Source organism: Equus przewalskii, chromosome 4 (assembly GCF_037783145.1).
Source record: "Equus przewalskii isolate Varuska chromosome 4, EquPr2, whole genome shotgun sequence".
In the NCBI taxonomy this organism is placed as follows: Eukaryota; Metazoa; Chordata; class Mammalia; order Perissodactyla; family Equidae; genus Equus; species Equus przewalskii.
In genome coordinates this window covers 83,613,744-83,626,303 of record NC_091834.1, presented here as the reverse complement: position 1 = coordinate 83,626,303, position 12,560 = coordinate 83,613,744, and the positions used below count along the sequence as shown (strand labels likewise).

General features: G+C 47.5%; 1 protein-coding gene and 1 non-coding gene across 2 annotated transcripts; one reads left to right on the top strand and one right to left on the bottom strand.

Moving 5' to 3' along the window:
• Nucleotides 1–2,036: 2,036 nt before the first annotated feature.
• Nucleotides 2,037–2,108, bottom strand: TRNAP-AGG (transfer RNA proline (anticodon AGG)). Its single transcript has one exon. It is a non-coding gene; the product is annotated as a tRNA-Pro (tRNA).
• Nucleotides 2,109–8,447: 6,339 nt separating this feature from the next.
• OPN1SW (opsin 1, short wave sensitive) lies at nt 8,448–12,448 on the top strand. The gene is made up of 5 exons (XM_008510896.2): nt 8,448–8,908; nt 9,210–9,378; nt 9,729–9,894; nt 10,305–10,544; nt 11,545–12,448. The coding sequence occupies exons 1-5, from the start codon at nt 8,554–8,556 to the stop codon at nt 11,656–11,658; spliced, it is 1,044 nt and encodes a 347-aa protein (XP_008509118.1). The 5' UTR covers nt 8,448–8,553; the 3' UTR covers nt 11,659–12,448.
• The last annotated feature ends 112 nt before the right edge of the window (nt 12,449–12,560 follow it).

The following is a 12,560-nucleotide window of genomic DNA, read 5'->3' as shown; positions in this document are numbered from 1 at the left end:
TTCCTCAGCAAAAAGAGGAGGATTGGCAGCAGATGTTAGCTTAGGGCTAATCTTCCTCAAAATAAATAAACCAAACTATTCTTTTGTATTTTCTCTCTCATACTTTTCCCTTTCCTCCCATATTTTGAGTGATCTCATCAGCTCTATCGTCTAATTCACTAATTCTATTTTCAGCTGGGTCTGCTCTACTGTTTAATGAATCATTGAGTCTTTAATTTCAAAGGTATGTCTTTCATTTCCTAATGTTTTATTTGTTTTTTCCCCCTCAATAAGCTGTTTTTTTCATGGTGCAATATTTTCATTATAGTTTATTTTCTCGTCTTTAATCTGTAATACTCTTAAGTATACTTACATAGTATTCCATTATGCACAGTTATTGGCGTGTTAATTCGTCTGTTTGTTGTGTCTGCCGACTCTTCCTTATGGTGAATTTCTTCCTTGTCTAGTTTATAAGACTTTGTTGTAAGCTATTCTTCAGCAGATGTTTTTGCTCGTGTGTGTATGTGTTTTTAGCGGGAATCCCATAGAGCCCTGGGTTGTGAAAACATTCTTACAGGTCTCTTTCTTGCTTCTCTGGGGCTGTGTCATGTTCCTAGGAATTTCAAGGGTCCTAAACCAGCTCTGTATTTAATTTCTCAGCTTGAGGATCCAGCATGATGCAGATAACATAAGTCCAGATGCAACACAAGCATTTGCTCAAGCTTGGGACTTCAATTTCTCAGGTTGATTTGTATTTCTATCCCTTTTCTCTGCTTCCTTGGACTGGTGTGTGTTGTTTTTAGTTTTTTTTCCATGGACTAGATAGATCTTTGATGTTCTGAGCTTTATGCAGGGGGCTCGGTCCCATCTCCTTGTTTCTGGTGGGCTGAAGTCACATATCCTAGAAGTGGAAGCATGAAAACACAGTTCCAGGTCCCCGGGCATATGTCTATGTCTGAAACACAGGATGGGCCACAGTGACAGCCTCTTCTTGTTTTTTCTTTGGCTTTGTATTCCTTCTTTAATTCTGATTACCTGGGAATTTCCCTTTTTAAAATAAATTTTCGCAGTTGTCCATATTTTAATTTTTAAGTTCTATTTGATGCAACATTTCTGTGTGTGTTTTAGGGGGCGCTGGGTGAGGAGATGGCTACATCAGTTCAGTCTGTCACATTGCCAGAAGTTCCCTTCTGTATTCTCTCTATGTTTAGTATGATTCCTAACAATCTTATGTCTGTAAGGTGCATTACAGTTTGCAAAGGGCTTTCACATAGAGTTTCTGATTTAATCCTCCTAACAACTCTGAGAAATAAGTATTACGGTTCCCATTTTATCAAAAGGAAAACTGAGACTCAGAATTGTAACTTTGATCCTAGCTTTTGGACTTTGAATCCAGTGCATTTCACATCTTGAGTTTTACTTGGAGGGCTGGGCTTTTTCTTTTCCTTTTTTGTTTTTTGAGGAAGATTAGCCCTGAGCTAAATACTTCCAGTCCTCCTTTTTTTTTTTTTTCCTGAGGAAGACTGGCCCTGAGCTAACATCCGTGCCCATCTTCCTCTACTTTATATCATACATGGGATGTCTACCACAGCATGGTGTGCCAAGTGGTGCCATGTCCACACCCAGGAACCGAACTGGTGAACCCCGGGCCCCCGAGAAGCAGAACATGCGAACTTAACTGCTGCACCACCGGGCCAGCCCCTTGCCTTTTCTTGACATCCAGCTCAGGCCCACCCCACAAATTATCTTGATCTCTTGCTCTTTTTCTGAGGCCCTCTGAGAGGCTGCCTTTCTGCCTAACAAAGTGCAACCCTTGAGTCTAATCTTCTCGGCTTCGGGCCCTAATGCTATGCCACTCCCCTCCTGCTCACTTTGGCTTCAGAGGACATAATGGGGTGTATACAGGCCACAGGCTATGAGGATACTGATTGGCAGCTTGTCCTCAGAGTCCTTTATTTATTCACCACTACTGCCATCTCTTTACTTCTACTCTGGAAAGGGCAGTCAGTCTATATGTGTGTGGCAGGGGACTGGAAAAAAAAAGTGCAGGAAAAGAAGGGCTCGTCCGGGATTTGAACCCGGGACCTCTCGCACCCTAAGCGAGAATCATACCCCTAGACCAACGAGCCACTGATGGTTACCCCTGGCCAGATGTCCCTTCCCTGCCACATCGGCAGCAGCCACAGCTCGTGGTTTTGAGAGGAGGCCTCTCTTCTCCTCCTTCCAGGCTGGCTCCCAGCCCAGGCCGGCTGGGCTCCAGCCGGCCTCGCCCCTTGGCTCTCTCCTGCTCCTCCCCGGCCCACTGCGGAGCCACAGAGATGCCCTGGTGCTCCAGGCAGGGCCCCTTCTTCCCCGTGACCAGCCGGTTCTCTCCCAGGGCTGCTGGGGAATGGCAGAGAAGGCCAGGTTCCAGCCACCTCCACTTCCCAGGGAACCCCTGGCTTAGGGAGCCTGTCTGGAATCTCCCGTACCCAAGGAAGAACCATCCTTCTTTCTTACCTCATGATCAGACCACCAGAAAAAAATCCTCCAAGCCCAACAGCCTCCCAGGTGAGGACCCAGAAGGCCATCCCAGATCACTCTTGACTAGGTGACATTTGCTAAATTGCTCAATTTCTTCATCTGTCAGTTGGGGAAGTAACACCTGTCCTGTCTGCCTTACAGGGTAATTTGAGGACCAGGTGAGAGGATGTATGGGAAAGTACTCTGCAAACTGTAAAGTGCTGTACAAAAGAAAGAGGTTATTATGATGACAACATGAGGGCAGGAAAGTGGCCACTGAATGCTTCCTGTGGGCTGGGCATGTGTTCTGTGCCTTACAGATCTTATTGAACCTCCCCACAACCTTGTGAGGAGGTTCATCTGTGATAGCTGTCATCTTCATTGGAAGAAAAAGAAATTTGCCTAAATTCAGCTGATAAGAGACACATTTATCTGAATCCAAAGCCTGTTTTAAACATAGTACACACTGCTACCCAGACTTTCTGGAAAACTAGAGATGAGAATACATCCTGTACATACCCATTCTCCCTCTCCAACCCCAGCCTGCCCTGCTCATCCCGCCCAGGGAGGCTGCTGGGAGGAACCTGCCAACAGACTGAGAGTGGCCTGGGTGGAGGTCCTTGGGGCTGGGAGTTTCCCAAACGAGCGGGAGAGGGGAGATCATGCCTCAGAAACTGGGGCTTTGTTGGAGAACCCAGTGGGCTCAGCCAGACTCTCTTTTGTGCTTCCACTGTACCACATCCATCACACCCTGGGGACCCTTGCTTGCTTCCACGGGGACTGCCCTCTGTGAGGCTGGGAGCACCAGGGGCCAGAAGCCTGTCCTATTTGGGTCCTGCTCTGTATCCAGCACTTGGCAATCCTGCTCACAATACAAAAGGTTCCCAAGCATTTCTGTGTGCTGGGCCTTGTGTAGGCACTTTACCAGATTAATCTCATTTCATCCTCACAGCACAACTGTTGTTGTAGACATTGCTTAGCAAGTGGCTGTGGAATGAACGAATGAATGAGCAAGTGAAAGGAAGCCAGGAGTGTGCACAAAACATCACTATGACAACAGATATTCAGGTGAATCCGCATCACTTGGCTTGAACTAGAAACATAAGCCTGAAGAAACCTTCCTTCCTCCTTGTAAGCAGGCTTCCTAATGAACCATCCTTCTCTTGGTTAGGTGGGAAGAATGGCTCTCACTTTAGAGAATGGATTGGCCAGCATTCCTTCATACCCAGGGGATGAAGTTTTATCTCCATCCAGGAGTGTCTGGACCAGACAGCTGGCTCTGCTAACTAATCATGGCCAGAGAGAAAGGCAACAGCTCATCCAGTCTAAAACCAAAGGGACTTTTTTGGGTATCTGTTCCCCAGTTTTAAACTGGCTTATAAATAAAAGTACACTCGGCACGTCATTCCATTACCTCAGCACACATTCCCTAAATCGTTCCTCTTGGTGGGTGTGCCGGGGAGTGAGGCTGCTCCATGCAGGCCTCCGAGGGTGACTTTGCTGAGAATGTTTCAGAGCTGAGTTGGGGGTCGGGCCCCACCCAGTGCTTCTCTCTGGGGGTGCTGTTGGAATTTAAGGCAAGATCATTCTTCTTTGTGTGGCCTGTGTGGAGCAGTGTCCTGCCCACTACATACCAGTAATCCCTCCTCCGCTATTGTGACAGCCATAAAACTGTCACACACAGTTCCAAATGCCTCCAGGATGGTGGGGTCCAGGGCAGGAGTGCCACCCTGGTGGAAGTCCGTAGGCACCTACCAAGTATTTTTTCCAGGCTAAAATTACTGTGGCTTTAGTCTAGGCAGTAGGACTTTAGGCCCTCAATGACTCATTTGTCTCTGTGTTTAAAAAGCCACAGATGGAATTCTCTGGGGAGAATCGTGGCTCTACTCCGGAACCTTCTTCCATTTCCTCCCAGGCGTGAGTATGGCTTTAGTCAGGCAAATCCTTGGATGACTCCTTATTTTCACAAGAGCATGTTGACCTTTTTCTTATCTCATCACTTGTCTGGAGAGCCTCACCGTCAGTATTTAACAGACAACATTGTCACAACACTTCATCTCAAGCTCATTGTCACCTCCTACATCAAAAACACAGCAACAAGCAAACACTGGTTGCCTCTGGAGAGGGGAACTGGGTGGCTGACTGGGAAAGAAACTTATTTTTCACCGTATATTCATTTGTACTTTCTGAATTTTTTGTACTTGAGCCCTGGTGTATATATATATAATCCACTCAAAAACAGAAATTAAATTATAACAAAACTAAGCAGAGAGAAGCAATGATTGCAGAGGACAGAGAGGAATGCATTTCAGGTCTCCCGAGAGCTGAATTGTCCTCTGGATCGAGCAGCCAGCAGAGCTGGTATTGGCGCCCATCCTAATGGTTCTGGTTCATGTCCAGTTCCAAACTGTGCTTTGTGTCAAGTCAATGTGAGGGGATAGTAGCAGGCTCCATCCCGTGAAACTGGTTGTTGTCTCTACTCAGGAGTGTTATTGAGGAAGTTGTTTATAATATCACACTAATGTCTCCTTTGTGAAGTCCCTGGGGAGGCATTATTGTCTGTCATAATCCCAAGAACAGTTGGTTTGTGTTTACTTTCTGGACACTGACTTATGTAAATGAGTATTGCTGGAAGGCACAGATGTGTGGTCCGTTGGTAGCAAGCTCCAAGGGTGGTCATATTTCAACTTCATTCCTCACCCTCGAGCTCCCCTCTGCTCTTTCTCTTTCTTCTTTTGCTCCTACATTTGATTCCTGATTTCTTGTTGTGTCCCATATATTCCTGCAAGCCTCCCTTAAACTATTTCTGGAAAAGGTGGGAGTAAAAATGAAGGCACTACTAAAGAGAATAGGAAAAAATAAACTCTGGAACTACTTAGAAAATATCCTCTTTTTCTAGGACTTTCCTTTTTTTCTGGACAATTAGAATGATCGGAAAAACAGATTTTCTATGGACTGTTTTCCATTCAGTTCTGGGCGTTTGTAAGTCTAAATCCAAATCAACGGTTCTCAACTGGAGGGGACGGGAGCAGGGGCCGATTTTGCCTCTCAGGCAACATTTGTGTCTGGAGACATTTTTGGTTATTTTGACTGGGGTGGTGGTGGTGCTGTTGGCACCTAACGGGTAGAGGCCAGAGATACTGTTAGACATCCTACAATGTATAAGACAGCCACCTCACAACAAAGAATTGTCTGATCCAATATGTCAGTGGTGCTGAGGTTGAGAAATCCTGCTCTAAATATACCTAACATGACCTTCTGTAAAGCCTTAGTGTATTATCTTGTTCGTAAATTAATGAAGTGACTTTAAATCTGAAAAGGGCACTATATATATACATACTAAATGCACTTAAAATGTCTCCAGTTTTTATCTCATTATCCTCGTCCTTTACCACAAGCCCCTTCCTCCAAATCTCCCTTCCTCCTACTTTATGGCTTCAATGACTCTGGAAATTCTTTGTCCTTTGCTTAGGTGCCAGTGAGTCTCTATGCTTGGGTAAGGCTCTTTTTGGGCTGAGCCCCTCAGGGAGCATCTGCCCCCTCTTAGCTGGGGCTGGGTGGGCCCCAGATTGGGCCCGTTGCCCCTCCCTCTGATGTGGGCTGGAGTAGCGTGGGTAGGGACTGTCTGGGAATGCGTCAGGACAGTACTTGGAGAGGTCAAAGATATAGCCACCTGGCCTGGGTAGTGGGAGTGAGAGGGCCTGGGGTGTCTTTGACCTACATCTGTTGGGCTGGCAGCCCAAGCCCAGGGGCTACCCTTGAAGACTCCTGTCAGAACCATTTGCAGAGGTAGACACCTCGATAGAACCCTACAGAGAGCTGAGGCTGACTCACTCCATTCAGCCCAGGCTAACACAGCCAACTGCCCTGCCCAGGGATAGGCACCTTAAACACTGCCTTCAGGGACGGCCTCCGGCCCTGGTCCTAAAGGCTTGCCCAGGCCAAGGGATGTGCTGACTCAGGCAACCAGGTGGAGACCAAGTGGCCTTGCAATTCTTGGACCCTTAGCTGGCTCTCACCAGGAATCTCTGCCAGGAATCCTACCTGTGGGTGAGTGTCTGCGTGGAATGTGCGTGTGTGTGTGTGTGGGTGTGGGCACATGTGCATGAAAACGTCAGTCTTTCAGAGATGGCTAACAAGTCTCCATCAAGCCTCCTCTAGCTCAGGGTTCAAGGGACGTAGATTTTAGTCCTAAAGTGTGGCCTTTGGGAGTTTTAAATGGAAAGCCTGAAGTGTTGGCCCAGCTCCTCTAACTTGGTGGGAATCAAATTCAAATTCTTTTTAATTTTTTTAAAGATTGGCACCTGCGCTGACATCTGTTGCCAATCTTCTTTTCTTTTTCTTGTCTTCTCCCAAAAGCCCCCCAGTACAGAGTTGTATATTCTAGTTGTGAGTGCCTCTGGCTGTGGCATGTGGCTCGCCACCTCAGCATGGCCTGATGAGTGGCGCCATGTCCGCACCCAGGATCCGAACTGGTGAAACCCTGGGCCATCAAAGAGGAGCATGTGAACTTAACCACTTGGCCACGGGGCCGGCCCCTCAAATTCTTTCTGTGCTGCAGTGGGTAGCAGCCAAAAGCTCTGCTCAGCTTTCAGACCTCCCGTTCCAGTGTTTGCTGGGCCCCTTGGAGATTCCTCCGTGCATAGCCCAGCAGTCAGCCTAGGCACTGGGGGGAGTTTATACACAGATTTGACGGCTACCCCTTCTGTGGCTTCCTTCATCCCAGGAAACCTGCCTTCAATTTGCGGCTGCTCTGGAGCCCCAGACCCTGTCCCCTGACTCTTCAAGCCAATCAAGGCTGGGCTTTCTGCTTGAGTTCCAGCTGCTCCTTGCCGTTCAGACTGGAGAGTGTTCTCAGGAAAAAATCCTTTTAAATGTAGCTAGTTCCCTTCATTCAAGTCGAGTCCTTTCAGTTTCTGCCTGCTTTGGGGGTACTTTACAGTGCTTTCAAGTAGTTGTTTTTCATATTTTGTCCAGAGTTTACAATTTTTAACCTATGGGGTGGATTCATTTGATGCAAACTACTCTGCCATTGTTACTGGGCCATCCTTTCACTTTTAACTTATCTATGTTTAAGCTGTGTCACTTTTGTCTACATTTTGATAGTCTACTGAGGTGGGGAAGAAGACCCATCCATGAAGGCTGAAGTATGGTGTTGAGCTTAAGTGCAGGTGCAGCTTAGAGCAGAGCTGGCATCATAGGGGCAGGCTTCACAGGCGAGGTCTTTGCGAATTAGGCTGTGAAGGCAGGGCAGGCTTTGGATGAGCAGATAGGAGGAAGACTGTGGGAGCTTGGGCACTGCTGAGCTAAGGGCAGGGACAGGCATGAACATGAGAGGGGCACAGTGTGAGCAAACCAAACCAACCACAACCCAGCTGGAGGAGGTCTGAGTAGGAAAGGTACGCTCTCTGGGGAGACTCAACGTGAGGAACCAGAGGCAGCCTGCAATGCCTTAGACCTCTAGGCATTGCCACATTGCCACTACACTGTGCCATGAAGGCTATTACTAAGCTCCCAGGGCGCTCCTCATTCTCTGCCCCTTCCTGCAGCCTGAGGCTGGTTTCCAGGCTGGCTGAGAGTCCAAGATCTCCGGAGAGGGAGACTTAGAGGGCACCTTCCACAAAGGGACAGTTGGGGCACAGAAACCTATAGGATGTAGTGCTGTCAGAAGCCAAATGGAGATGGCTGACCTCAACAGCTCCATTCAAATGACAAAAAAAAAAAAAAAAAAAAAAAAGCAGTGGAAGCATCTTTATTAAATATGGGTCAGCGTCTCACAGGCCCCAGTGAGCCTGTTCATTCTGGCACCCATATTGCCCTTCCAGATTCTTTGAGCTCAATCTTTTATCCTCTGAAGAACACACAATCGGCTTTGGGGCCGCAAAATGAGGTTTAGGTGGGGGCTTGGGGATCTTTAATCCCAAATTTTGTCCTTAGGAGGCTTAGGATCAGTACTGATCATTCAGGGAGTCCAAAAGTGGCTTTGGAGGAGGGCTTCTTCGTCTGGGTCAGGGAGAAGCAGTGGTGGGAGGATAATCTATAAGAGGAATCAGAAGGGGTGGGGGACATCCTATGAGCAAAATGTCAGAGGAGGAGGAATTTTTTCTGTACAAGAACATCTCCTCGGTGAGGCCGTGGGATGGGCCTCAGTACCACATCGCACCTGTCTGGGCCTTCCGCCTCCAGGCAGCCTTCCTTGGCATTGTCTTCCTTGTAGGGATGCCACTTAACAGCCTGGTGCTGGTGGCGACATTGCGCTACAAAAAGTTGCGGCAGCCCCTCAACTATATTCTGGTCAACGTGTCCCTGGGGGGCTTCCTTGTCTGCATCTTCTCTGTCCTCATCGTCTTCATTAACAGCTGTCATGGATACTTCGTCTTTGGCCCCCATGTTTGTGCTTTTGAGAGCTTCCTGGGCACTGTAGCAGGTACTGCAGGGGAAGGGGGCTGGGGGGAGGCAAAGGATACTGCTCCAGGATTGGAACCAGGGACCAGGCTGTTGGGTTAGAGCAGGTCCCTAAGGAGGAGTTTGGGGGAGAGGAGTTTGATGCTTTTTTGAATACTCGGGTACAAAGTAGCCCAGACTAGAGTTTGACTGAGTCCCAAACTCTACTCCAACCATAAGTTCTACTCCATGTCTTCCGTGCTTGCTCCACCCTGTCTGTATTCTACTCCACCTGCCAGGCTGCACAGGACTGTCTACCCCATTATCCTCCTGTTTCACCACAGGTCTGGTAACAGGCTGGTCACTGGCCTTCCTGGCCTTTGAACGCTACATTATCATCTGTAAACCCTTTGGCAACTTCCGCTTCAGCTCCAAGCACGCACTGATGGTGGTCCTGGCTACCTGGATCATTGGTATTAGCGTCTCCATCCCACCCTTCTTTGGCTGGAGCCGGTGAGTGCAGGACAGTGGTGCTAACAGCCAGCTCAGGTTGGTGTGGGTGGAGAGTTGGGTATAACCTTTTAGTCTCTGACCTCTACTTTTTAAAGAGCTGGCAGAGTAGGTGAGGGAAAGGGCTCTGGGAGATAAGTGCTAAAGTTTACTCTGCAGTTGGAACTGCTATAACCTCTGCTGGTGAGGACAGAAAATCCTCCCTGCCTTCAGTCGTTGGGCATCCTTGGGGATCTAAGTGGAGAACACAATCTGGGAATCTCAGCTCCCACTCCACTAATTCTTGTGGTGAGCCTGCGGTCAGCAAGTGCTTGTCTTTCTTGTTCGCTGGGTAAGTGCTTGGTCCCTTACAGGTTCATCCCCGAGGGCCTGCAGTGTTCCTGTGGCCCTGACTGGTACACCGTGGGCACCAAATATCGCAGCGAGTACTATAGCTGGTTCCTCTTCATCTTCTGCTTCATTGTACCTCTCTCCCTCATCTGCTTCTCCTACTCTCAGTTGTTGGGGGCCCTCAGAGCTGTGAGTGGGTTTTGTGAGGGTCAGGGAGGAGGGGGTCAGGGGGCTCCAGGTGAGAGGTAAGAGTGAGTGTTCTAGAACATGACATCTCGAGATGTCCATAGCCAGGTAATGGGATATCTAAAAGTAGTGAAGGAAGTTGGGGCAGGGACAATGATGGAATGAGGAATAAGGTGGAGTAATCCCTGCTCAAATATACATGTCAAGAGATGCACGTGATCCTTTCCAATGTCACAGACCAGAGAGCCACCTCCATCTCACCTTCCTCAAGGAAGGAGAGTCGAGGGACTAGGCCAGACGCTGGGACAGAAGAGAGGCAATTGGCCCAGATGCTACCTGGTAGAAAAGCATCCAGAGACCTGGGAGTTGAGGGCTAGGAAGAGGGCGTGATGTTCTCTCTGTGCTCTGCCCAGGTTGCAGCCCAGCAGCAGGAGTCAGCTACGACCCAGAAGGCTGAGCGGGAGGTGAGCCGCATGGTTGTGGTGATGGTGGGATCCTTTTGTGTCTGTTACGTGCCCTATGCTGCCCTTGCCATGTACATGGTCAACAACCCTAACCACGGGCTGGACTTACGCTTTGTCACCATTCCTGCCTTCTTCTCCAAGAGTTCTTGTGTCTACAATCCCATCATCTACTGCTTCATGAATAAGCAGGTAATACTCTCTATTTACATTCCTGAGACCTTAGTCCATAAGACCTGATTCTTCTCACCACTGACTTTTAACTCAGAGCACCTTGGACTCTACTGAAAGGGTTTCTAGGGGTGAACAGGGAAAACCATAGAAACCCTCAGTAGGCTGAGAAGCCCTTGGTAAGCAGAGGGAGGAAGGTGAAATCATAGAGGCAAGATAATGGAACCCAGGGAAAATGGAACTTAGACCATAAAAATCAAGTTGCTCCAAAGGGCAGGATGAGAAGTTTTCCATTTTGTTAAAAAACTGATAGATCAATAGTTCCCCTAAATTTCTAGTCCTTCCATTTCAGTTCTTAATCCTTTCCCTTCCAACTTCTAGCCAGAAAGAGCATATGTGAAGCACAGAAATCACAACATATGCATAAGTCTCTAAAACAGCTTATCATCTGAAGGTACCAGGTGGCCTCATATCTCAAATCCTGAATCTGAGCTAATAAAAAACCCAAACTCAGATGAATCTAGGAGAGTTCCTCTCTTCTAGGGCCAACACCTTGCTTTGAAAATTATTAATAGTTATTTTGTTTCCTCGATCCCAGAGATAGATTCAAAACTAACATGAAGCCTCCTGGATGGAAACAGCATTGGCAGTCCTTTCCCAATCGGGAGCACCTTCTAGCAATGCTGGGGTGGGTGGGCAGACCTGCTCTGGGGCTGCTTTGGACAGTCCTCTTGGGAGGCACCTCTTGTGAGGTTTCCCAACAGCGGGGCCTCCGAGTTAGCCAGAATGTGTAGGGACTATTATTGTAGACCCAGGAATAGTAAGTAGTCCTAGACTGGAATCTAGCTAACTCTCAGGATTGGAAAGATATATTCAAAACCACAGGAGATCCTGGGTGTGAGTGCTGTTCAAGGTTTTTGGGATACAAAGAATGAAATCTTTTTTCCCCACACTTCCTGACGTTATCTCCTCTGTACCGTCTGCCAAGGGGGCTATCTCCAATTCTGCCCTTTCCCTCCAGTTCCGAGCTTGCATCATGGAGATGGTGTGTGGCAAGGCCATGACAGATGAGTCTGACATCTCCCAGAAAACAGAAGTTTCTACTGTCTCTTCTAGCCAAGTTGGCCCCAACTAAAGAGCCATATTGGCCTATTTACATCAACTAGGATTTTCCATTAAAGGAAATTTCTACTTTCTCGGTCAAAAACCAAACTACTAACAACACAGAACACAGATGGGAAAGAGTGATGGAATTTGGGGGGTCAATTTCCCATTTTCCTGTTATTCCCTTCCTACCTACAAAGCCCCTGTTCCAGCTGGTTGACTTCAGAACACTCCAAAGGCCACTGCAACAACCATCAGTTTCTACTTCTAAGTGGAAGCGTTCATAGCACTTGGAGAATCGATTTCCACACTCAAGGCAACTATAAACAAGCATGGCTGATTTTCTAGTGTACGGCTAACAATTCTTTTCCTTTTCAGTAACATTGTTTTTCTACTGAGGATCTGTTCTGAGGTGACACATTCTGCATTAGGACAAACTACGAAAACACCTTCAAAATGGGGGACAAAGAAAAACAAATAAAACATTTAGTAGGCCCCACATGAGTTTGAAAGAATTTCTCTCTCTGCCAATGGTCGCTATAGCTTTGGCAGGGACAGCCATGTCCATGAGCCCCTGAGCCAGCATGAACTGTTTTAGGTGCTTCCTTTCCCCTCTCCTCCTATTTGGCTAAATCTGTCTTAGGCTGTATATTTGCTAAAGTTAATAGTTTAATTCCCTTCATGTTCTCACAATGAATTTGGACATCTTAATACCATTTATAAACTATACCAAAAGGTTCAAAAACCTGTTTTACCTTATACCGGCTATACCCCCTGAAAGAGCCTTTTTGAAATAAAAATCCAGATAAATGTTGTGTGTACATTCAGGGATGGTCTGTGTTTGGAATCAGAGAATTAATTAACGAGCAGCTGGGCTCCACTCCAGTTAGACGGCCGAAGGGAAGCAGAAAAGGGTCACAGCTGTAGTGAGAA

Coding starts and splice junctions, on each gene's coding strand:
- OPN1SW (XM_008510896.2), top strand. CDS start 8,554: ATGAGCAAAATGTCAGAGGAGGAGGAATTTTTTCTGTACAAGAACATC. Junction 8,909..9,209: donor CTTCCTGGGCACTGTAGCAG/GTACTGCAGGGG, acceptor GTTTCACCACAG/GTCTGGTAACAGGCTGGTCA. Junction 9,379..9,728: donor CCCTTCTTTGGCTGGAGCCG/GTGAGTGCAGGA, acceptor GGTCCCTTACAG/GTTCATCCCCGAGGGCCTGC.